The sequence below is a fragment of the Anolis carolinensis genome, chromosome 4 (genome assembly GCF_035594765.1).
Source record: "Anolis carolinensis isolate JA03-04 chromosome 4, rAnoCar3.1.pri, whole genome shotgun sequence".
Lineage (NCBI taxonomy): Eukaryota > Metazoa > Chordata > Lepidosauria > Squamata > Dactyloidae > Anolis > Anolis carolinensis.
In genome coordinates, this window is record NC_085844.1 from 16,826,877 (window position 1) to 16,853,264 (window position 26,388).

General features: G+C 40.2%; 1 protein-coding gene across 12 annotated transcripts in view; it reads left to right on the plus strand.

Annotated features, from left to right (window-relative positions):
* The first annotated feature begins 5,643 nt into the window (after positions 1 to 5,643).
* mtss1 (MTSS I-BAR domain containing 1) overlaps positions 5,644 to 26,388 on the plus strand; it is a 164,603-nt gene continuing 143,858 nt past the window's right edge. For 5 of the 12 annotated variants that reach the window (XM_062980030.1, XM_062980031.1, XM_062980035.1 and 2 more), the window contains exons 1-2: positions 5,645 to 6,553; positions 24,237 to 24,298. In XM_062980030.1, the coding sequence (XP_062836100.1) occupies positions 6,482 to 6,553; positions 24,237 to 24,298 (134 nt within the window). In that variant the 5' untranslated portion in view covers positions 5,645 to 6,481. Of the gene's footprint in view, positions 6,554 to 24,236; positions 24,299 to 26,388 lie in introns of all 12 variants that reach the window. The other 7 variants (XM_062980037.1, XM_062980038.1, XM_062980042.1 and 4 more) reach the window with 3 other exon arrangements.

Here is a 26,388-nt window from a genome sequence, read left to right on the forward strand (position 1 = left end):
CACAACATAAATAAAGGTATGGAAATGATATATCCTTGCATGCAAAAAAAAAAGTAATAGGTTAACACAGACATGGGCCAACTTCAGCCCTCCAGGTATTTTGGATTTCAACTCCCACAATTCCTAAGAGCCGGTAGTTTGCTCGTGCCTGGAATAAAATTTCTAATCTGAATTGTTTAGGTGGACATCCGTGCCACATACACACATACAGGATCTTATATTTTGGATTTATATGACAGATTACTGTATCTATATACTGTATATACTCAAGTATAAGCCTAGTTTTTCAGCCCTTTTTTTAAGACTGAAAAAGCCCCCCTCGGCTTATACTCGGGTGAGGGTCCTGGTTGGCTTATATTTGGGTCAGCTTATACTCGAGAATATATAGTACATTTATTATTTTTCTCTATTATTATTGGTATTATTACATTTATTATTTTTCTCTATTATTATTGCTACTATTACATTTATTTTACTCAATTTTTATTATTATTAATACATTTATTATTTCACTCTGATCTTACTATTATTATTATTGCATTTATTTTACTCTAGTCATTATTACATGTATTATTTTACTCTATTATTATTAAAAGGATACATAAGCACATGTACATTGAAGAAGATGAGAATAATGATTTGATCAGAGTTGGACAGTCTTATCTTAAATTTGAGCTTCATGTAAATATTCAAAAACATTTAACCTACTGATGCCTCAATTAATGTCATTTTATTGGTATCTATTTTAATTTCTGAAATTTACCACCCTCGGCTTATACTGGAGTCAATGTTTTCCCAGTTTTTTAATGGTAAAATTAGTTGCCTCAGCTTATATTCGGGTCGGCTTATACTCGAGTATATACGGTATGTGTATGTAAAACATATGTAGCAGTGAAAAGCACTTTTTCTTTTAATAATGGCAATTAGGCAATTATTTGGGCTTGTTGGCACCACACCCATATTTATCTCCAAGAGTAAACACGAATGAGATCCTTATCCTGTATTGTGTATATTTTTAATTAGCAAAGCAAACATTTCCCAATTAGCATATATATAAAATTCAAGAATAATTAATTTAATAATTGCTCTAATTTTGGATTTTTATATTAATTAGTTTTCCATATCCTGTTTAGTCAACAAACAGCATAAATGTTAAAAAGTGGTAATCTTAAATATTAGTGTCATATCTAAATAAAGCATTTTTTTCCAAACTGATTGTATCTTATGGACCAAAGTAGAACATATAAACGAAAGGAAGAAAATAATAAAGAAGAGAAAAGGAGAAACTATAAAGAAACTTAAGCAATAGAACGGTATGGGGAGAAAAAGAGACCTTATATTTACTGTGTTCCAGTTGATAAACTATAAGTTATATAAAGTATATTAAGGATTTTAAAAATTTCATTAATTATAAGGAGAAATATGGCTTAAATATCTGCAAGGCACTAGATCCCCTCTGATCTTGGAAGCTAAAAAGGGTCAACTCTGGTTAATATTTGGATGAGTGTCCATCTACTAATACTATGTGATATAGGCTGTACTTCAGAGGATGGAATAGCAAAACCACTTCTGAGTATTCCTTACCGAAGAAAACCCTTCTAAATTGATGAGGTTGCCATAAGTTGCCAGGTGACTTCAAGGCAAATAGCCACATCATATTTTTATTTATTTATAAAAAGACAATAATTCCATAAATCTAGTCTCCTGCTGCAAATATCCTTCACTTTTATATAGTAACTTAATCCAGACAATAACACACCATGTATGTGCCAATCAACATTTGAAAGAACGTTGAACGAAGACCTTTATTTCGTACGTCATCATTTTTTCTGTAGCTACTTCTAAATCTGCTGCTTGAATGTCAAGTTTCAAAAGATATAGGAGGAATATTCCAGGATTTCATGTTATCCAGTATTTTTTGGATAATTTCCAGCACCGTATGAGGAATTGATATCAGAAGAAAGAACATAGCTCTTCAGTTTTCAAATGTGCCTCATGGATGCTATGCGTGTTTACTTGAAAAATAGGTTGGCTATGTTGAATGTCTATGCATAGAATTATAGCTTTACAGTCATCCTGGATCGAAAAGAGGGCACGTTATATATATATATATCTCCCAGGGATGGACAAAATGTGGCCCTCTGGACCTTGTTGACTGCAGTATGTCCTTGCCAAACCTGAATACCCTCAAGGCACCAGATCCTGTCTGATCTTGAAAGGTAACCAGGGTCAGCCCTGGCTAGTACTTGGGTGGTAGACTGCCAAGGGATGCCAGGTGCTGAAGGCTGTATTTCAGAGGAAGAGACTGGCAAAACCACCTCTGAGTTTCCCTTGCCTTTGAAAATGCAACAAAATTCATGGGGTCACCATAAGTCAATGGGTGACTTGAAGGCACCTACAACACACACATCATTGCCGGCAACTGTGTAATAGTAATATTTTATGCCTCTATAATCTGAAACCCTTGAGAAGCCCTAGCTTTAAGAGAGCTGGAAGGCTTTCATTGCAATTTAGTTCGCAGACAGCATTTTAGGTGAAGCTTGACTGAGGTAGAATAGTATAGTACTATTACTTCCATCAACCTGGAGACCATACTGATGCAGTATACTATACAGGTGGTCTCCAAGTTAGGAACAAGATAGGTTCTATAGGTTTGTTCTTAAAAATGTCACAACAGGGACATTTTTAGAGTGTAACTCAGCCATTATCTATACACATAATAAAAGTGAAAATGTGTATGTATGTGGCACAGGTGTCCACTCACAGATAGGCTCCTACCTCCACAAACACGCTATAGTTCCCAGTGCTGAGGAGCCACCAAGTCACTCCCTCCCAAGACACTGTGGGTTACAGCAAGCACATCCCAGTGTTCCTTTCTCTTGAAATTTGCATGACCCCGCCCACCATCTCTCCCTTGACCCTTTCCTATTATTTTCTATAGCACACAGCAAACAGGGGAATTAGTCAGCGACTGAACATACTGGAGAGAGAGGTTTGGGGAGAATTCATCATGGTTTATAGGAGTTGTAAGGACTGGGGTGTGTAGTCCACCTGCAATCTAAGAGCATTCTGAACCCCACCAACCATGGACCTCGAACTCACTTGGCACACAGACCCAACATGGCCAGCTTTGCATACTGGCAGGGTTGGGGGGGGGTGACTGACCTTGACATCCAGGAGTTATAGTTCACCATATTCAGAGAATGCAGATGAGGGTTCTGGACCAAACTTGGCACACAAATTCAATGTGCCAAACTGGGAATACTGGTGGACTTTGGGGGGTGATTCACCTTTAACCTAGAGAGTTATAGTTCACCTGTGTTCCGTGAGCTCTCTGAATCTCACCAGTGATGGATCTAGACCAAACATGACACACAGACTCAATGCTGCCAACTTGGGGTGATTGACCTTGGCATCAGAGAGTTATAGTTTGCCCGTATTCAGTGAACACTGAACCTAGCCAATGATGTATCTGGACCAAACTTGGCACACAGACTCAGCATGGCCTACTGTGAATACTGACAGCTTTTTTTTTTTTTTTGGGGGGGGGGGGGGAGATTGCCCCAGGAATCTGGGAGTTGTAGTTCACCCTCATCCAGAGACCACTGCAGCCAGATTATGACCTGCCAACGGCAGATCTGAACCAAACAGAAACCCAAAATGGCCAACTCCGAGTACTTTCAGGGTTCGGGGACGATTGACCCACAATTCTGGGAATTGTAATTCACCCACACCAAACTGAGAATACCCAACATCCAAAAACAAATACAGTAGAGTCTCACTTATCCAACATTCGCTTATCCAACATTCTGGATTATCCAACGCAGTCTACCTCTCACCCAGATTCACGGCTGTTTCTCTAGGCAGCAAAGACTGAACATTTTATACATTTCATTTCTGACAATGTTGTTACTGTAAATTCATTTTTTGCAATTCTAACTTTATTTGTAGTCAATTTGTTAGGAGCCAATGTTTTTCATTGTGGATCTCATTGTGGATTATAATATCGGACCTTTCCCTTTACCCATTTGGAACCATCATTGACTTTCTAAAAAGAACTATTCCTTACTCAGACTCTATACCTAATTTCCTTTGGATATAAGGTAAAGGTTTCCCCTGACGTTAAGTCCAGTCATGTCTGACTCTGGGGGTTGTTGCTCATCTCCATTTCTAAGCCGAAGAGCCGGTGTTGTCCATAGACACCTCCAAGGTCATGTGGCCATGGGCATGACTGCATGGAGCGCCGTTACCTTCCCGCCGGAGCGGTACCTATTGATCTACTCACATTGGCATGTTTTCGAACTGCTAGGTTGGCAGGAGCTGGAGCTAACAGCGGCCACTCCCGGGGTTTGAACCTGGGACCTACCCTCCTCTCCTTCCGGAAGAGCCTAAAAACCTGGCTCTTCCAAAAGGCCTTCGATGATTAATTATTGTAGGTTCGAACTATCTGCCCATTCAACAACAGGATACTTTGCCATTATTACTTTGCACTTTATTGACTACTTCGGCTGTGAAACTACCTTTCCCATTTTGAAATATTCTGCACTTTGGCCCAGATCCGTGTTTTAGTCTCCTGTTTTTAACATTTTATGCTGTATGTTGATTTTTATGATGGTTTTATTGATGTTGATGTTTTATTGTTGGAATATTTGTTTCATTGTTTTATTGCTGTATGTGTCGGGCTAGGCCCCCATGTAAGCCGCTCCGAGTCCCTCCGGGGAGATGGGGCGGGGTATAAAAATAAAGTTATTATTATTATTATTACCTTTTGGTCTCCAGCTCAGTGCTTTAACACACTTCGCCACTCAGACTCTATACCAGGGGTCCCCAAACTTTTTAAACAGGCGGCCAGTTCACAATCCTTCGGACCGTTGGAGGGCCAGACTATAGTTGGCCACCGAGCAATAATAATAATAATAATAATAATAATAATAATAATAATAATAAAGAGGGTTGGAAGAGACCCTTTGGGCCATTGAGTCCAACCCCTTCTGCCTCTGGCACCAAAAGCACAAGTAAAGCACCCCTGACAGATGGCCACCCAGCCTCAATGTTAATAATAATAATAATAATAATAATAATAAAGAGGGTTGGAAGAGAGCCCTTGGGCCATTGAGTCCAATCCCCTTCTGACTTTGTGCACCGAAAACGCAAGCAAAACACCCCTGACAGATGGCCACCCAGCCTCAATGTTTAATGATAATAATAATAATAATAATAATAATAATAAAGAGGGTTGGAAGGGTTAGGGTTAGCCCAATCCCCTACTGCCCTTGTGCCTTGGGGGCCGGATAAATGGCTTCGATGGGCCGCATCCGGCCCCCGGGCCTTAGTTTGGGGACCCCTGCTCTATACCTAATTTCCTTTGGATATATAATTGCTTTAATAAATATATAGTGTGTTATATTGGCTCTTGTCTGGTTTTCGAGTGCTCATGCTGCCTTGGAGTGCAACACCCATCTTCCTTCCTTCCTTGCAATTCCAAAGCCAATTCTCGCAGGTGGCCTCTAGGCGGCGCTCTAAGGAGGAGAGCGGCTCCTCCATCCCTGCTCCCTCCCTCCCCCGCCCCTCCCGCGCGCTCCTCCTTTCCCACCAATCAGGAGCCAGAGCCCGGACATTCTGCGCTCGTGACCCTCTCTCTGCTTTTCCCGGGGAACGAGCCTTCCTTCCTTCCAAAGCCTCAGCAGCTGCTGCTTTTCGGGGCGCGCGCGTGCTGGAGTGCCATTATTTTTTTTCCCCTCTTCCCTTCATTTTTTTCTCTCCTTCGGAGCTTGGTAGAGGAGGAAGAGAAAAAAAAAGGTCTTTCTAGTAGAGGAAGGCAGGGTTAGCAGCGCCTTTTTTCCCTTGGGAAGGGGCTGAGAAGGAGCTTTTCCTTTGTGTTTGGCTATTTTGGTTGGCTTTTTAGTCTCTCTGTGTGTATGCTAATTTCATTGAGCTGGCACTAAGGATGCATTCAATGCAGTAGTAGGTGTTGCTCAATTTTTTTAAAAAGGGGTGTTGGCTTCTTCATTTTCAGCCCTTGAAGGTGATCTGGCAGTTTTTAATTTTTTGGGGGCGGTTCTAAATTTAATTTAATTTCTTTTCGTGGGCAGAATCGGATCTGCAGCTGTTTAGAGGCGGGCGAGGGAGCTTCTGGTGCATCCGATGCATTTTTAAGCAGCTGGATCCCTGACTTTGGTTGGCCAGGATGGCCAACGATGGCTTTGGTGGCCGTCTTTGGGGCTTAGGAGCCTCTTGATTTCCTCTTTTTGCAAGCAGAGAGCAGTTTCAAGCGCAGGGAGAGAAAGACTGGAGGGGATTCCTTTTTAGCTCGTAGTCCCTGCTGCTTTGGAGATCCCAATCCTTATTATTTCCCCCCCAAATAACCCAGCCTCAGCACTCTCTTTGAGCTCCCTGCTTCCAGAGAGGAAGATTTGCTTGGGTGAAGCTGTAGTCGTTTCCTTATTGATTTTTGGGGCTATTTTTTTGGATCTGGGGGAAAATGGAGGCTGTGATAGAGAAGGAATGTAGTGCGCTTGGAGGACTCTTCCAGACCACCATCAGTGACATGAAGGTAAGCTCTGAAGAAGCATCTCCCCATCCTCCTTCCTAGCCTTGTCTTCCTAACCATCTGGATGACAAACTCTTAGGGCCCTTCCAAACAGCCATATAACCCAGAATATCAAGGCAGGAAATCCCACAATATCTGCTTTGAACTGGGATATTTGAGTCCATACTGCCATATATTCCATGTGGGATTTCCTGCCTTGATATTACGGGTTATATGGCTGTGTGGAAGAGCCCTTAGTGTATTTATTTTTCACCCTTTGATTTATTATATGCATTCCACTTGCACTGAAATGTTTCTAAGGGGTTGATTGCAAAGGAAAGAAGGGGAACCCCTAATTTTGCTTCTCCTCCCATCTCTGGCTGAATCTACACTGTCATATAATGTTGTTCGTGGGTTTACACTGGCCAGATAATGCAGATTCAGACTGCAGATCCAGCCCCTGTGTGTTGTATGCAAAGCGAAGGAAGCCTGCCTGCTGTTGACATTTGCTGCAGATAGGTATTTCCCTCCTTGGACCCCTTTTTGTTTTTAATCTTCTCCCTATTACCCTCCAAGGGAAAAAATAATGATCCTGCTTAGGTTGCATTTCCTAGGCACCTAGGCATCTTTTTTTTCACTGTTACCCATCTCCTTTTTTGCTTCCTAGGATTTTAAGAGAATACAAAACACTAGCATAAAATAATATATTTATATATGTGTGCGTGGGTGTGAAAATGAATGAATAGGGAAAGTGACAGCCAGATGAGGCTGGAACATCACACACAAATAATAGCTATGCGCTGTATTTATTTTGCTTCCTGTTTCTTTCTCAGGTCTCCTTCTCAGGCCTACTGGACCTAATATTAATCCATATTGGGTTGCTGTGAGGTTTCCAGGCTGTATGGCCATGTTCCAGAAGTATTCTCTCCTGACGTTTCGCCCAAATCTATGGCAGGCATCCTCAGGTTGTGAGGTTTGTTGGAAACTAGGCAAGTGGGGTTTATATATCTGTGGAAAGTCCAGGGTGTGAGAAAGAACTCTTGTCTGTTGGGTGATAGTGTGACTGTTTCAATTAATCACCTTGATTAGCACTGAATAGCCTTGCAGTTTCAAAGCCTGCCTGATTCCTGTCTGGGCGAATCCTTTGTTGGGAGGTGTTAGCTGGCCCTGATTGTTTCATGTCTGGAATTCCCTTGTTTTCAGAGTGTTGTTGTTTACTTACTGTCCTGATTTTAAAGGACAGTAAACAATCAGGGCCAACAAAAGATTCCCCCAGGCAGGAATCAGCCAGGCTTTGAAAATGCAAGGCTTTTCAATGCTAATCAAGGTGATTAATTGAAACATTCACACTTGCCTCAAACAGACAAGAACTCTTTCTCCCACCCTGGACCTTCCATGGGTATATAAACCTCCCTTGCCTAGTTTCCAACAGACCTCAACAGCCTCTGAGGATGCTTTCCACAAATGTGGGTGAAACGCCAGGAGAGAATGCTTCTGGAACATGGCCATCCAGCCTGGAAAACTCACAGCAACCCAGTGATTTGAGCCATGAAAGCCTTCGGCAATACAACAATGATCCTGCTTATGTTGTTTTTCCTCTTAGGGATACCTAGGTATCTATTTTTCCTCTGTTACCCATCTCCTTTTTTTGCTTCCTAGGATTTTTAAGAAAATATAAAACCCTAGCGTAAAATAATAAAATAATATGTTTATATATGTGTGTGGTTGTGAAAATGAATGAATAGGGAGAGTGACAGGAAGATGAGGCTGGGACATCATACACAAATAATAGCTATGTGCTGTATTTATTTTGGATTGCTGTGAGTCTTTTGGGCTGTATGGCCATGTTCCAGGAGCTTTCTCTCCTGATGTTTCGCCTGCATCTGTGGCAGGCATCTTCAGAGCATCCTCACCTCACAACCTCTGAGGATGCTTGCCATAGATGTGAGCGAAACATCAGGAGAGGATGCTTCTGGAACATGGCCATCCAGCCTGGAAAACTCACAGCAACCCAGTGATTCTGGCCACGAAAGCCTTCGACAATACATTGTATTTATTTTGCTTCCTGCTTCTTTCTCACGTCCCGTTCTCAGGCCTACTGGACCTAATATGAATCCATGCTGTTTGGACTACAGATCCCAGTATTCTGCCACCAGCACAGTGGGATGTTTTGAATTGTGCATTCCCATTGGAACATGCATATATAGCAGGCATGGGCAAACTTCGCCCCTCCAGGTGTTTTGGACTTCAACTCCCACAATTCCTGGCCTGGGGCCAGGAATTGTGGGAGTTGAAGTCCAAAACACCTGGAGGGGCGAAGTTTGCCCATGCCTACAATATAGCCTTTAAATGTTAGTTGTGGACAAACAAGGAAAGTCCATCCACTCCCTGCTCATGATGTCAGCTTCTGGAGATGTTTGGAAGTTAGTGGAAAACAGAATCATATAGTCTATTTAATGTAGAGGACCAGCACTTAAATTTGTGCCCATTGGCTACAATCATTCCTTTCTTTCCTGGAAATTGCCACGGACTAGCAATGATGGCTCAAGGGCTGGCATCGGTCCAAGGACCACCACTTTGGATAGTATAGAATTGGGTTGACCTTATTATTAGTAGTATTTCCTTTGGATTGAGACCCAAAGCGGGCGTGTATTCATAAACCTGGTCTGGATTCAAATGGTCTAGAGATGTACCTTCACTGCACAATTTTTTATGTTTGTGGGGCCACACATTTCAACAGCCTTGTATGAAGAAGGTCTTTGAGGTTCAATGCCAGGAATATCTGGATAGGACTGGAAAATCTGCTGCTAGTCAGTGTTGATAAATACTGGGCTAAATGGGCCGATGATCTCATTCAGGAGAAAAGAGCTTCTTGCGTTGTACGTAGAAAAGACCAAGAAAATTGTTGGTTTGGTTTGCATTGTATATAAAGCCAGGAAAATGGTTAGTATTGTTAAGAGGTTAATAGTAGAAAATAGATTTTTGTCTCTTGGCAGGCTAAAATGTACAGAATGGAAAAAGAGATTATCTTTCTGTCTTTCATCCACCAGTTTGCAGTGTCTCCTTGCTGTCTGTATACCAGGGTTGTGAATGGTTCAGTCTTCCAGTTTTTGCTGAACTACAACCCCCAGTGTTCCTCAGTCCTAGGGCTTCTGGCAGTTGCAGTAGTGTCTGGGCCTCACAATTTCAATCCATGCTGTATAACCAGAATGTGCAACACGTGGCTATGCTCTCAGGTATAAAAATGCCCATATTCCCCCATTGGCTGTGTTGGCTAGTGCTGCCTGCAGTTTGCAAGATGATGCAGAGCCGCACGTTCTCAGCCCTACAGAGGAAGGGTCCTTTCTTCCTCCACACCCAGCTTCCTTGTTCACCTGAAGGAATTCCTTCTTTGTGGCAATCAAGCAAGTGGTTCACTGCAAGTCTGGACAATTTATGTGTGTCGTCATGCCAATTTTATCGCCTTGTTGTACTTTCTCAAGTTGCAGAATTGTGGTTTTCTCACAGTAAAGCTTGAGACTCATATTTGTGTATGCATTTGTAATTTTAGTCATACATAAGAAGGGTGTTAAAGCGCTGAGTTGCTGAACTTGCAGACCGAAAGGTCTCAGGTGCAAACCCGGGGAGCGAAGTGAGCGCCCGCTGTTAGCTCCAGCTTCTGCCAACCTAGCAGTTTGAAAACATGCAAATGTAGTAGATCAATAGGTACCGCTCTGGTGGGAAGGTAACAGCGTTCCATGCAGTCATGCTGGCCACATGACCTTGGAGGTGTCTATGGACAATGCTGGCTCTTCGGCTTAGAAATGGAGATGAGCACCAACCCCCAGAGTCGGATACGACTGGACTTAACGTCAGAGATAACCTTTACCTCATACTATATTAAGAGATAAGCATGTTAAGGGTCTAGGGCAGTGGTTCCCAACCTTTTTTTGACCAGGGACCACTTTGATCGGGGACCACTTTGACCTGGGACGACATTGACTAAGGACCACGTTGACCAGAGACCACTCCAACATTAGTTCCCAAAGTGTTACAAATCAGTTTTTGGTCAACTTTAGATTCGGTTTGGTTATTTGGGGTTCTGATCCAGAAAATTGCATTGGATAGATCACATCAGCTCTAGTTTCTGATACAGAACATATGCCATCCAGTGGTCGCCATCTGCTCACTCACAGAAAACCATATTTAATCATCTAGAGCTGTCTCACGGATCTTATTTTAGGTCTGGCGGCCCACAGGTTGGGAACCAGTGGTCTAGGGGCACCGTTTGACATCATGTTAAGTGCCATAGCTCAATTCAGTGGAATCATGGTAGATAGGGGTTTGCAAAATCACATCAACTCTACAGTAGATGTTCCCACATCTCCACTTCAGAGGATCTTGGGCAATAGAACTGTGGAAAGATCTTTTCTGAACCCTGGAAGGGTTACTGTCAGTCAGACAGTATGTCATGTGTATATGTGGCAATCATAGAGAATAGAATAAGAGATTATGGGAGAAACCCCAAGAGCCACCCAGTCCAACCCCATTCTGTCATACAGGAAAACGCAATCAAAACACTCTTGAAACATGGCCATCCAGCTTCTGTTTAAAGACCTCCAGAGGAGACCCCAGCATACTTGAAGGCAGCACATTCCCCTGTCAAACAAATATTCAGGGGGGAATCTGTTTTCCTGCAGTTTGAATCCATTGCTCCATGCCCTAATCTCTAGACGAGCAGAAAACAAGCCTGTTCCATCTCTGATCTGAAATCCTTTCAAATATTTAAACCTGGTTTCCATGTCCTCTCTTGACCTCCTCTCCTAGTTGCTTTTCCGTGAGAAGAAATCACTAACTGCAGCAAAATGTGAGCACCATTGGTTAGCATTTGGGAGAGATCCAACAAGATACAGGCTCCTTCCACACAATTGTATAAAATCCAGATTGAACTGGATTATATGGTAGTGTGGACTCAGATAATCTTGCTCAGAGCAGATATTGTGGATTGTTTGCCTTGATATTCTGGGTTATATGGCTGTGTGAAAGGGTGCATAGTGGTCTGGGCCTTGCATGTGACTCTGGAGACCAGTGTTTGATTCTCTGCTTGGCCATGGAAACCCACTGGGGCCCCTTCTATGCTACCATATAAAATCCAGATTATCTGCTTTGATAATCTGGATTATATAGAAGTGCAGAATGGGCCTGGGTGATATTCTCAGCCTCAGAAAACCCTGTGACAAATTTTCTTTATTATCACCATAAGTCATAAAAGTCTTGATAGCACACAACAACAAACCATATGATCATTTGCCTACTTTTTGTGCAGAAAAAGGACATTAAGGATTCATGCATATTTTGAGGAGCATTCATGATATGACTGCTCCTATACTGTGAGTTATATTACATTGGTTTTTTGTTTGTATATGTGATCCCCCACCATTTCAGTGCACCTGGAAACCACGGGAATATAGCTACAATGGCCTATGACAGGTACTTCATCCTTCTTTGATCTCGCAGCTGTGCTGAAATGGCTGGCAAGGACAAAGTGCCTTTTTCCTGCTAAAGGAAGGTAAAGGATAACAACTTAGCTAGAAAAGGACATACATTGTGGTTGTTAGCAAAATCCAGAGGTGTTCTGTGGACTTTCAAATCCATATGTTCAAGATGCTGCTGGGTTGTATTTCTAATAGTGTGGAAGGTTTTTTTCTGCAGTGGAAAAAATAAACACTGGTACATGAAGGTGAATGCACCAGTGGCCTTCAGGGAGTGGTATCTGAGCATTGAATGTTTGTCCCATTCTTGGACCATTAATAAACTTAAATAAAAAGTAGATAAATTGAAGCGTCAGCCTTTGTTGAGAAGGGTTTGGCTTTCTCCTTCCGTTTCTTTTTGAAAAATTAGATATTTTTGTCAAGGCAGACCTCTGGAATTATTAAACATGCAGGTTTTTGTAGTTGTGGGTGCAAAGAGCATTGTGCGTTAGGAATTTTGTCGTAATGAACACTTTTGTGATGTGATTGGGTTTGAGATCTTCCTTTGTCAAGCAGAATGTGAATTACTTGGGATGCTGGGTGGCTCGGGATCTAAAGCAAAATCTGCAATCATTTTCATTAAGACCACTTCAACAGAGTCGGAGCATTTTAGCAGATGCCATCTCCCGTCAGATGGGATTGTTTAAAGCAAGGCTGGAGGCTGGAGGACTTCATCCTTCCATTCTTTCCAACAGGAAGCAGATACATCTTGAAAACAGAACTAAGTTGCAACCTGTGGAAGCAAAACTATTCACCTGAAGCCATTGCTTTTTCCCCTTTCAAGCCACACAATTGTTTTGTGAGTCTGGGCAGAGCTGTGAATGTGTTTTCAAGGAAGCAGACCCTGAGATGTAGCAGAGGAAACACATCTTTAAAAAACTGAGCATTTTTTGCACACTTTTTTTCCTTTTTTATTTTACTCCCTCCTCTTTTTCTGTTTTTGCCCCTATCTATTTCAACATTTTCTCTTTCTTTTGACACCTCTCCACTTTCGTAACGATATATTGTTCCACCACTTTCTATGTGTTGTGTTTCACTACAAAATAATAAAAAATTAATAAAAAAATAGCATTTGGGGAGAAGTGCTAGATATTGTAGTAAGCCTCTAACAGTTAGAGTGCTTATGTTAAAGAGCCTCTGGAAGAGAGGTCTGTGAGGTTTTAAAAGCCTGTTTTGCTCTCTTGAGAGGGAACATAGTTCTGAGGAAGACAAGTAAAGAACCATTTTATTTTAAGTAACCAGCCTGTTATTTTTTTGTAACCAATAAGGTAAAGGTAAAGGTTTCCCCTGACATTAAGCCCAGTCATGTCTGACTCAGGGGGTTGGTGCTCATCTCCATTTCTAAGCCGAAGAGCCGCCATTGTCCGTAGACACCTCCAAGGTCATGTGGCCGGCATGACTGCATGGAACGCCGTTATGTAACCAATACGCAACCTTTTTGTTCACGTTCAAATAAACATCTGAATTCTGTTTTTATTTTTAAAAAACCTGAGCATTGCATAGCATATCTGAAAATACAAGGAAAAAACAGATCATTCCTCTTATATTTAACCTTGCAGTATTGTTTAGTCAACTAAGACACTGATGACAATTCCACATTCCAGCTGTCTTAGGATGCTTGAAAAGATACATTTGCAATGGTTTAAAACTTTGCGGTCCATATTTCATTTTAATATATGCAAGAAATGTTCCCCCAAGCTTCCTATTTCCAAAGTCCAAGTCCTTTCCTGAAAATGAAGCAGAGCTTTATAATCTGCTTCTGTTAATAATTTACTATCTAATTGGATGCAAAGGGCAATAATTCTATACATAGAATTTATTTATTTACTTTATTTCGTTCTGGACTTTTTTTTTTTGCTAATTTTGAGACCCAAGGTGGTTTACAGACTACTAAAATCAGAGGAGATTAAAAACATACAGAAACATCAGTGTTTGTACGTGTATATATTTGTTTTAAGTAGAAGTCAAACAGAAATGTGTATGTATCATTAGAAGCAACAATGATTAAACCAAGGCTGTTGTATTTTGGACATATCATGAGATGACATAAGTTGTTGAAAAAGACATAAATAATACTGAGTAAAGCAGAAAGGCAGTAGGAGAATTATGGAAGCTGTGGCCCTGAGTTTGCTAGCTATGAACAAGACATTTATGATTTCTATAGCTGCCTGGCTGCCTTGGCTTTAGTTCAGTTATGGAAGCCAAAGTCCTGAGTTTGGGAAATGTTTGCTGTTGATGACTGAGACCATTCGAGGTCTCTCATTCAGAGAGTCACCATATCAAAGTCAATATGATGGCAAATATCAATGGAACTCCCCCCTTCTATATAAATTATTTTTTAAAAGCAGTTAAACTCTGGATCATTTCTGTTCAGAATTCCTTTCAGTAAGTCAAGGCAGTGTACATGGCTCTTATCTTCTCATCAAAACAAACCTGTGACGTAGATCAACCTGAGAGATAGTGAGTGGCCTAAAGTCCCCTAGTAAGTTTCATGACTCAGTGGTGACGTGAAAGTGAATCTTGAAGTATCAGAGCATTCCTATATCCGCTGTACCATTTGATATTATTACTAACTGCCTTTAAGCTGATTTTAACTCATGGTGACCCTATTAATGGGGTGCCTCCATGTCATTCCATTCTCTATAGCTCTGCCCAGGTCTGTGGAATCATAGGAGTTGCAGTTTGATAAAGTATTTAGCCTTCTCTGCTAAAGAGTGCTGGTGCCTCACCAAACTATAGCTCCCATAATTCAATAGCACTAAGCCAATGGCACTTATAGTTGCAACAACTTGCAATAATTCTACAGTGTAGATGCACCCTCAGCCTTGGGACAAAGTTGGGATGATGATGACATTGATTTTGCTGGATTTTTAAAAAAAGAAATTTAATTATTCTGGTTTTCTACCAACATGGACTATAGTGTCCTTTGTTTGGCCCTAACTAGGTTGTGTCTCATCCCTCCTCCAAACATATCTCCATACTCTTGTTTGCACCCTTGAATTGGTATAGCGTGGAGACCTTTTTTGGACATTGCTTTAAATGTTTCACATTTTGGTATAGTAGGGAGAATTTCCAGCTGGCGGACGGAAAATCTCGTAAAGCTTATCCATCGTGGGTGTAGCTTTGAGGGCCGGTTCAGCTGCAAGCCAAGACAAGGAAAAATCCCATTGAACAGCCTGTCCTTGTCCACACTTGTTGGATGTGGTTTGAACCGCTCCAGTTCAGCTGCCACCTGTTTGCTTGTTGTGAAAGAATGGGTAAATTTCCTTCCTGTCAATTGTACTCCTAGGGCTGAAATAACCCATGTGTCAGATTTGGAATTGCGTAGAATCCCCATTTGTTGCACTAATGTGTTAACGTGGAGGCAGGAAGTATCTTTAGATTTCCCCCAAAGGCTGACTTTGTTAACCTGTCACTCTAACTTAAAGCATTGATCTGCTTTTCCCAAAGAACTCACTTATGTTTTCCCAGATGTCGAACCCTCCACCAGCTGCCTACATTCTTGGCCTTCCCTAGCAACATTTTGACAGTTGATCTTGAAAGTCATCAGATTGCAATTTCAGAACGAAGGGAAAGGATTCCTAAGACTTCCAGCCCATCTTCCCCAAATAGGAACATTTGTTATACTATGTGCAGCTGTGATGTCCAAAAACAGAAGGGACATCCCGAGGAAGTAAGGCAAACCCAGAAATCTCCGTTGCCATAACATTGAGCATTGCATGCTCATATGCCTTCAAGTTGACTGGGCATTGTAGGTGGATTTTACTTTTATTATGGATAAATCATTTGTCTGAGAATTTCATCTCAGATTTAACAATAAAGGCATAAATGCAATAGCTAGTCCAAACTAGGGACCCATTGAATCATTAGGATTTACATAAGACCTGTTTTACCATTCAGCCTCAATACCTTAAAGATTCCAGATCTTGTCTGATCTTGGAAGCTTAGCTGGGTCAGCCTTGGTTAATACTTGGATGAGAGACTGCTAATGCATACCAAATGCTATATTTCAGGGGAAGGAACTGGCGAAACCATCTCTGAGTGTTCCTTGCCTGACAAAATAGTGTGAAAAATTAATGGGCTTGCCATAAATCAACAGGTACTTGAAGGCACACAGACACACATACTTGGCTGAATAGGTTTATTCGAGTTCAGAATTGCTATCTGATTTGGACTGAGAGATGCTGTGGTTGTCTCCATTGTGATATATGCTTTCAGTTTTAATTAAAACATTTTTCGTTTATGTAGGAAGCAACAAAAACATTAGCCTCTCCTCTGGTATCAAAGGCAGGGTTCTTGTAAATGTGTGTTGCTGGGGAGCAACAATGAGATAAGGTTGATTTCATCACATCTTGTTATATCCGCTTGGCCATGATGAAAAACAAGATGCTGGATGGTCTGATCCATCAGAACTCTTATCTTCTCCTAGTTTCTTTCTTTAAAATAAAATGGTTGGAAAAATTCCAGTAAACTGCTGTTGATACCTTTAATACCCTAGCTGTGAAGTTTGAGTGAACTTTGTCCATGGCTTGCGTAGACCATTGTCAAGGACAGAATGGTGTCTGTGGACTTCCCAGTTGGGTTTCTGTCCATTTTCTTTGTGTGTCCATGTTTTCTTTTGGCAGTGGAGTTGTTGTCTTTCTGAAGTTGATATTGAAGCAGTAACTTCAAAGGAAGTTATAGCTTGATGTGGTTTAGCCATCTTCTAATTTAATGGGCGTTTTCTGTTATTCCAAAAGGTGTTTTGAAGGGTTGAAGGGCATTTTGGTTCAAGGAGTGGTAGAGAAAGCTAATCCAGGATAGGACAATGATAAATACAGTTTTTGGATGGATTCATAAGAATGTTTTGAAGAAGTGAGGGAGTCACGTGTATTGGAAATTAATGAAATGCACCCCAAAATTGTAGAATTTTCTTTCTGATAACACTATGTAGCACAAATTTTGTTCCTTGATTATAAATGTCATTTCCTAATTGGTTCTGTCATAGAAACATGGGAAAAGTTTATTAAACTGCAAAAACTTTGTTTTTGTGAGACATCCTAAAACATATTTTGCTATAGGTTTTTAATGACAATCTCACCAAATGTCAACCAGTTCAACATAGTTTGTGGCAGCCACAAAAACAAAGTTTCTGGATTATAATAATAACTACTTTCAAAGGAAGTACTGCACAATTAAACAGAAATAACACTTTCAAACCAGGAATTTTTTTTCAAATTTTGTTACATAGTGTAATTATTATTATCTTTATTTAAATCTCACGTTTTTCAAGGATTGGGATTTCAGGGAGCTTATGCGTTAAAACCATTACAGTATTCTTAAAAACAAACAAAATCAGCAGTAAAATAGAACTGAACTATTAATAAAAATGAAAACAATTTCAAACACTTAAATATAACAAAAAGCAGTACCACAGCACTCTTTTAAAGTCATTTCCATAAATACCTTACATTCTGTAAGCTTGTCAGAATATTTTAAAAATTGTTGGGATTATGCTTGTTCTGTTCTACTTTCTATGATTAAAAGTTAGCATTTCAGTAGTGGAGAAAAGATGGACATGTGACCTTCCAAATGACAGATAATACTCAAGTTTGCATTTCATAGAATCATAAAGAAGACCACAAGGGCCTATTAATTTCATGCTGCAATATTATACACACATATCTGGGAATACATTCTTTCTATTTTAAGAAATGTACTGGGTGCATTGCACAATTATAGCAGTTTGATACCACTTTATCAACTATAGTTGTCATGTTTTTGAATCCTAGGATTTGTAGTTAGAGGTACTTTGCATTTGCTCTAAGAGAGCTCACATGCTGTAGTATAGAAGGCTAAACTAGAGCTCTCTGGTGGATAATTCCTTATAACTTTCCTGACTACATGTCCCGGGACACCACGATGGTTGAAGTGAGGTCAAATTGCCATAATCATATAATATGAATGCACTCAACATGGGAACTGTAACATATGAAAATGATATGTGTTAATGGAAATATAGAAATAAATGAAAAGTAACAAATACAACAAAACAAAAAGTGAAAGAGAAATATAAATAAAAATAAATGTTAAAAATATATGTAATAGAAATGCTTTTGTCAACTTCTAAGAGTGCTCAGGAAAAATTGAATGTCAGAATTTCATATCCATAGATCAATCATAGACCAATCAGAGCTCAAAAATATTCCAAAAAACAAAATCCCCAAAAGTGAAACATTGGGTTTTAATCCATGCCAGGCACTACATTGATGTGTAGGAATAAACCATCAATCCACACACCTCCAAGCTCTCTCTGCCACACATTTCAATTGTTCACCAATTTATTGGGGGCACTGAGTATCTATGGATTTTGGTATCCATGCAGTGTCCTGGAACCAAACCCTAGCAGATACCAAGAACCTGTTGTATGCAGATCCACTTACTTCAGCAAGATCTACTGAGTAAACACAGGAAACCACTTTTGCATTGTTATTGTTGAAATGGTTTATGTGGTTCTTCTGAGTTTGGACCCTAAAGCTTTGTCTTGTTGTGTGCCTTACAAGTTGTTTCTGACTTATGGCAACTCTAAGGTGACTCCACCAAGGATTTTCTTGGCCAGAATACATCAGAAGAGGTTTGCAATTGCCTTCTTCTGAAAAAGTGTAGCATACCAGATATTGCCTAGTGATTTCCATAATTGAGGAAGGATCCATACTCTGGTCTCCTGGAATCCCAATCCATTGCTCAAAGCACTGCACCACATTGCCTTGTATGTGAGTGGTCATATCATATGTTGATGGCAATGTCTTGAGGAGAGGTTAGAAAAGTTTAATTTTTTTCCTGACCGCAACTCACAGAATGCTGGTTGAAGCTTTCTGGGAGTTGCAGTCCAAAGTAACTTCCTCAAGCTCTAATTATGTAATATGTTGAGATGGAATAAGTATCTTGCCAGATGGGGAAACTTGTTCAGAAATGCTGATTTCAATAAGTAGTCTGCATCTGTCTTTGTCCTCTCTGTAGTTCTTTCCTTCCCCTTTTAAAAGAATAGCGGAAGATATATATATATATATTTTGCCTGTCCATTGTGTTGGCTCCAAATACAGCTGATTGTTCCCTTGTTTGTTTGCAATTAAGTGAAACCAACTGGCCCTCCTTGCTCTGCAGTTCCTTGCCATTGCAAACAGCTGCAATGTGTTTCTTGTTGGACTTGGGAAGAGGGGAGGGAGGGAGGGGAGAAAGAGCCCTTCTGATTTTTAATCCTCTGATCTTGAGTGTTGATCTTGGAAACAATCAGCGCAGCAGCTGTCAGCACATTGGGGGTTTCTTTAAACTTATGGCGTAGCGGTGTAAATGGGTAGCTATTTTTAGATTTTTAAAGCATTTGCTCTGAACATAGGAAATGTGTCCCCTAAGGAAAGGCAGACAACTTCTGGGGGGAAGCTCTCCTTTTGTACCCTCGTGTTTGTCCTTTTGCTTCAGCTGGAGGTGTTAATTTGCACTGATCACGCATGGCACAGCCATCATGGACATTTTCCCCTTGAAGTTTTCCTTTGGACACCTCTAAAGCTAAGGCTTGAAAGCCTGTTGTGATGCCAGTCTTTTAAAAAATTCCTTACCATTTTAACTCAGTACATAAATATGCTTTGTACTTGTGAGAGATCTGCAACTTCTAATATTTCATGTTTTTAACCCGTCATCACCCATTGGTGTGGGTTTCTTGGTGGCTGCTCCCATTCTCTGTCAGATAGGACCTACACTGCTTTATAATCCAGTTTCAGAATACATATTGTCTGCATTGAACTGGATTATACCAGTCTACACTCACCTATAATCCAGTTTTATGCAGTTAATCCACCGGAGCCCCTGGTGGCGCAGTGGATTAAACCCTTGTGCCAGCAGGACTGATGACATGAAGGTTGGGTTGCTGACCTGAAGGTTGCCAGTTCGAATCCAACTCGGGGAGAGTGCGGATGAGCACCCTCTATCAGCTCCAGCTCCATGCATGGACATGAGAGAAGCCTCCCACAAGGATGGTAAAAATATCAATACATCCGGGCATTCCCTGGGCAACATCCTTGCAGATGGCCAATTCTCTCACACCAGAAGCGACTTGCAGTTTCTCAAGTCGCTCCCAACATGAAAAAAAAAATCCACATTCTGAAGCTAGATTGTAGGGCAGTGTAGATCCAGCCTCAGAAGGCAGAATAAGTTTTAATGGGTTTGCTGCAGAAAGTTATTTTATTGCAGTGGGAAAATTGTTTTACATCTATCCTTGTGCCGGTAGGACTGTTGGCCGAAGGGAGCAGGGTGAGCTCCCATCTGTCAGCTCCAGCTTCCTATGTGGGGACGTGAGAGAAGCATCCCACAGGATGGTAAAACATCCAGGCGTCCCCTGGGCAACGTCCTTGCAGATGGCTAATTCTCTCACACCAGAAACAGCTTGCAGTTTCTCAAGTCGCTCCTGACACAAAAGAAAAAAAAATACAGTACTTTAAATGTTTATGACTGTTTAAAATTAGTACTCTTTTTAATAGCACTGTTTACTTAATTATTCTAAGGTTTTTATATTTATATACTGGGGCAGATAATCCACTTATAAAGCATCCACAGCACATACAACAAAAAGCAGGTATGGCTACCTTTGTCTCCTTTGTAGCTTTGAGAGGCAACTCTCTGAATTGGAAATTGGGATAGCCATGTATGCAGCATGGTTTGAGTACCCCTCATGTGGGCTCAGAATTAAGGGTGCTGAGATGCAGTCCCTGGCAGAAGAGAGTTCCTTGGTCAGCATGGCTCTCACCAGAAGCTGAAAGCAAGATTATTCAACCAGTATGGCCCCTTGCTAGGAAATGCTGGAAATTTAGTTCAAAGTCTACAACTTTTGCAAACTTTGCTATGGAACATTTCTTGGGGGCTGTAGTTTTAAAGCCCTCCCCTGTCTAGTCAAGCATGGCACCACATGTCCCGGTGAAAGGTTTTGTCGTGTTGTAACGCAATATGGAGTTTGCACAGCAAGCAACTTGGGCATTGCTGCATAAGGATATTACTGGTTGAACCAATGTTTGAGGACAGAATATCTGTAATTGTGTACAGACGAACTGTTAATGCGTAACAAATGATGCCGTTCCTCCATTTGATCATTGCTCAACTCACTGCCTAAAATTGTGGGCAAAAGGGAGTAATAAAAACTAGTGTGAAATAGGCTTGTCTATTCTGAAATTTTGTTATCTGTTTTTCGCAACTTTACTGCAATACATGATGAAATACATTAAGTAAATCTAATCAATTAGACTATGTAACATGATTTTTGTTCCTGGGTTATAAATGTTATTTCCTAATTGGTTCTGTCATGAAAACATGGAAAAGGTTTATTAAACTGCAAAAACTCAAGATAAATATATATTTATATTTTAAAAAGAGACCTGGCAAATGGAACAGCTTGTGACTTAAATCGTGATGTTTGTGTCTGTTTGTGGGTATGAAGAGGTGGCTAAGAAATAAGTGAGGGATAAAAGGTTCATTCAGTGAATGGGAACCTGATAGACAAGAAATCTGATGATGATGGAATGAATTGCTGTTTTGTTTGATTATTACTCTGCAACAGGTGAGGTTGAAGCTCTGAGTCGAGTCTGTTGCAGCTCATGTTCTTGATCTGGTTTTCCAAAATCATCAGGAGTTGACAGATCTGCTTTCTGGACCTGTTCATTCTTATCAGTGACTGATCTTTCACAAAATGGTATCTGTTTAAAAGGTCCTTGGGGGTCCTCTGGAAAATGTGGATTGTTAGGAGAATATTCAAATGGGTGTGAAATTGCCCTCGAATAGTACCAGCTTTTAAGGGGAAAATAGCATCAGAAAATTCGGTTGAACCTGAAATGTTGAGATTTGAGCCTGGAAAGAAACCTGAGATTGAAGTTTAAGAGTTCAGTTTGGCTAAATATTGCCTTATGCTATGATGTTTTTGGGCTTAGATTTGTATGGAATTTAGGAAGGTAAACATGACATTATTATTATTATTATTATTATTATTATTATTATTATTATTATTATTATTATTTTCCATAATGTATACATTAACAATCCCATAGCCAACTTGACTACTGGTTAGGTGATTCTAGGAAATATAATACAAAAAGTCATCATTGGTAATGACTTTTGTACTATATTTCTTAGAATCACCTAACCAGTAGTCATGTTGGCTATGGGATTCTGGGAGTTGTTCTGAAAAACAATGCTCTGAAGCTTTGGATGATGGTTGGGAACATCATCAGTTACTGCAAGGAAAGTATTGGGGGCAATATTTATTTATTTATTTATTTCCGATATTTCTACCCTTCTTTTCCCCGAGGGGACTCAGGGCGGCAATATGCAGATACAGAGCCCGTGGATATGGAGATCTGATTATATACCATTTAGTTATATATGTATTTCGTGCTGTTATATGAGCAAAATTTAGTTCAGTTTTGATAGGAAAAAATATTGTATGTATTTCATATTTAATGAAGGTTTCTAATTTTCCCTCCTGTCTATAGAAAAAGGAACATATTAATGCAGATTTATGTACTAGAGATGTGTATTTATGTACCCATCTCTAGTACAGCATAAGATATCCTTGGGTTGCCCTTTTTGCTGAACTGGACACTCTTCAGTTGCATGAATACAAAGCTTTATGTTAATGAGTAACTGTTCTTGACAGTTGAGAATTAGGTACCTTTCCATCCTGGCAAAAGTGGAGTTTTGTGAACCTTGACAGTTGTGTAATGTTAAAACAGGGTTTTCTACTCTCATGGTGAATGTTAGCAATCTGTAGCAGCTAGTGCAGAATGCACCATCTGTATCAGTTATGAAGATGAGACTTTTGGATTATGCTAAATTTCTTCTCGCCTAGCTGTACTGGTCATTATTGTGCCGTTGGGACCAGATCAGGTTAATGTTGGGTTAGAGATAGGAAAATTGGGGGGAAAATCAGGAAAACCTCTCTCTCCTGTGAAGGATTAAGTAAAGGTAAAGGTTTTCCTTTGACATTAAGTCTAGTTGTGTCCGACTTTGTGGATTGGTTCTCTCCATTTCCAAGCTCATCCCGCTCCCCAGATTCAAACAGCCAACCTTTCAGTCAGCAAGTTCAGGAGCTCTGTGGTATAACCCACTACACCACCGGAGGACTAGAAAAGACAAAATAATTTTCCAAATGCGGATGGTTTCTTTTGTTTCTTGCTTCTTACAAATTGTTCCTCATAAACTAAATAGAAGCCACATACAGTTTTGCTGTTTCTCAGTGACCAGGCTCTTGTGGAGCCATTTGGAACGAAAATGTAAAACAGAGTAATTTGTAATTTTCTGAATAAGCTGTAATTTTAATTTTCCCAATTAACAAACTAAACTATGTATCAGACATTTTAACATTCATAAAGCAACAAATTAACTTTCAAAATTGTAAAGGTAATTCAGTATTTTTTCAGTTTTTCCAAATATTTCTGATTTAACAAACACTTCAGTCAATTTCTGCTCAGACTTCAACATTGCTGGAAAAATTTTTTGCGCAGAACTAGGGTCAGATTATGGGGCCATGGTGGTGCAGTGGGTTAAACTGCTGAGCTGTACAACTTGCTGACCGGAAGGTTGGTGGTTTGAATCTGCAGGACAGGGTGAGCTCCTTCTATTAGCCCCAGCTTCTGCCAACCTAGTATTTCGAAAACATGTAAATGTGAGTAGATCAATAAGTACCGCTCTGGTGAAAAGGTAATGGTGCTCCATGCAATCATGCTGGCCCATGACCTCAAAAGAGTCTACGGACAGTACCGGCTCTTCGGCTTAGAAATGGAAATGAGCACCACCCCCCAGAGTCGGACTCAACTAGACTTAATGTCAAGGGGAAACATTTACTTGTACCTTAGGGTCAGATTAGGTCTTCTGTTCCTAAGGACTTTGAGAAGAACACAGAACAAATCCTTTGCCTAACAGAGACCTTATCACAGTGTTTGCCCAATGCCAAACAGAAATAGAGGGATAAGCCTGAAAATTCTGTCTTTTTCAGTTTTCATGCTCTTGATTTCCCCCCCCCCCTTTTTTTTAAATGAAAAGCAGTATAAAAATGTTTAAATAGTTAAGAGTGGGACTGAATATGCTCATTGACGTGTGCCACACCCAGTTGTCTTTTTGGAAGACTGATCAAATTAAGATATTTCATTATTCTATATGTTTGTTTCTTGTTCTTCCAGGGAAGCTATCCAGTTTGGGAAGATTTCATCAACAAAGCAGGAAAACTGCAGTCTCAGCTTAGGTAAGCTATTATCATACTCATCTCGCTTCTTTCTTTCTTTCTTTCTTTCTTTCTTTCTCTCTCTCTCTCTCTCTCTCTCTCTCTCTTGGTGGTATTTTTTCTTTAGTCATCTGCATATGCCCATAGTATGACTAAGCTTAGATTTGTAGCATATGTTCCTCTGGTTCCTTCAAACCATTGTTTGTTTATCAGGAACCATCTTAAAGGTGACTTTTTCTTCTCTCTTCTCTCTTTTGATCTTTCCATCTCTTGTTAGTGCTAACCATAGTTTGTGTTAATGCGTTCTGTGTTGGTTGAATGAACAGTGATTTGGGTCATGGTTATGCAGATCCTTTGCATTTACCATGGTTGATGTTGTACAACTGTAGTTATGAAATGTTGGGCATCAATAACTGTGGAAAAGAAGGACATTCATTTTAATGGAAAAGCAGTGAAAGAAGCTTTGCTCTCAGGCCTAACCTGATTTATGAACCTTGGCTTGGTTTGGCCTGGATTAATAACCCTTATTAGATTACACTTTTTGTATTGATAGAAGCTGGATTTGCAGATGTGTTTGATTCCTTATGAGTCTTTACTTTATTCTGTCATTGTTATGTGTTAAGTACTGTACATTTTAGGTATGAATGTGATCATGGAACTTTCTTCTGTATGGTTTATATCAGGCATAGGCAAGCTTTGATCCTCCAGGTGTTTTGGACTATTAGGAATTGTGAAAGTTGAAGTACAAAACTCCTGGAGGGCCAAGGTTTGCCCATGCTTGGTTTATACATTATCGTCTTGGATTTTTCTTCACATTTTTGCATTTTGTGAAGAATGTGCAGGGTGACATTTGGAGATAATCTGGAGGCATTTGGAGCCAAAAAAGTTGGTTGGTTTTTTTTTTGGGATGGTGTAATGAGGTGTGTGACCCTGCTTGAATACCTCTTTGTATGGTCACTATGTTGTTTTACTGTATGTTGGGTTTTAATGGCTTATTTTATTTTATTGTTGTATCATTGTTTCTTAGTTATTGATATTGGTTGTAATTTGTTACATTTTGTTTTTGTTTTGGGCTTGGCCCCATGTTAGCCTCCCCGAGTCCCTTCGGGGAGATGGTGACAGGATAGAAAAATAAAGTATTATTATTATTATTATTATTATTATTATTATTATTAAGGCCAGAGTGAGCCCCAAATACCTAATTGCCTATCGCTGGTCTAGTATAAAGCAGCTCAACCCTTTTCTCTCCCATCCTTTCTCTATTTGTTTCTCAACTCATGCTCCAGACATATGTATAAACTCACACATTTTCTGAACAGCAACCATGCATTTAAGGATCTTAATGCTACCGTTTCTATAGCTTCAAGGAGTTTGTGAATTGCCCATATTTTCCCTTCCTGTTTTTAATATTGAACACAATTAAGGAGTCCATCGCTTCCTCTCCCAAAAGGTTAAGAACCACTGATATATAGAGTATTTGACCTCGACTTTAGTATGTTCTTTTTGATAGGTTGCCTTGACTCATGTAGAGCTAATCCTTGGAGGTGTGGCAGTTATTTGTCACGAAAGCAGAAGAATCGAAATATTCTCAGTCATTGCATTTGGGATTAGCAAATAGTGCTACAGAGCTCCTAATAATGAATCAGTTTGCTTGTGCAAACAGACCTATATGCTGTAAGCAAATAAGTTAAATAAAAGACCACTGTGCTAGTGGAAGCCATGGGTCCTTTAGAAACCAGGTTGTAATTATGGGGCTAGGAAACTTTCCAGTAGACTGGGTTTCAGTTCCAGGAAATTGTAGGGCTTGTGGCTTTGTAATTTGGGCTTCTGGGAAGAGAAAGGAAAGAGGAAGGGACACGAAGGAAAATCCCAGAGGTTTTTTTAAAGGAGAATCATGTGCAACACTGCAACAACCTGAACATACAGCATTTTTTTCTGATTTGAAGAGCTAAACAGGGTCAGGTCTAGTTAATTCGTAAACGAAAGGTCATCAGGGTCCAGCAAGTATTTCCAGATAAATCTAGGGAAATACTCTATTTGAAACCTTGGAAAGACTCTGCTAATATCTATATTTCAAGCATTGTGGAGTTTTTTTTTCCTCAGAGGGAGTT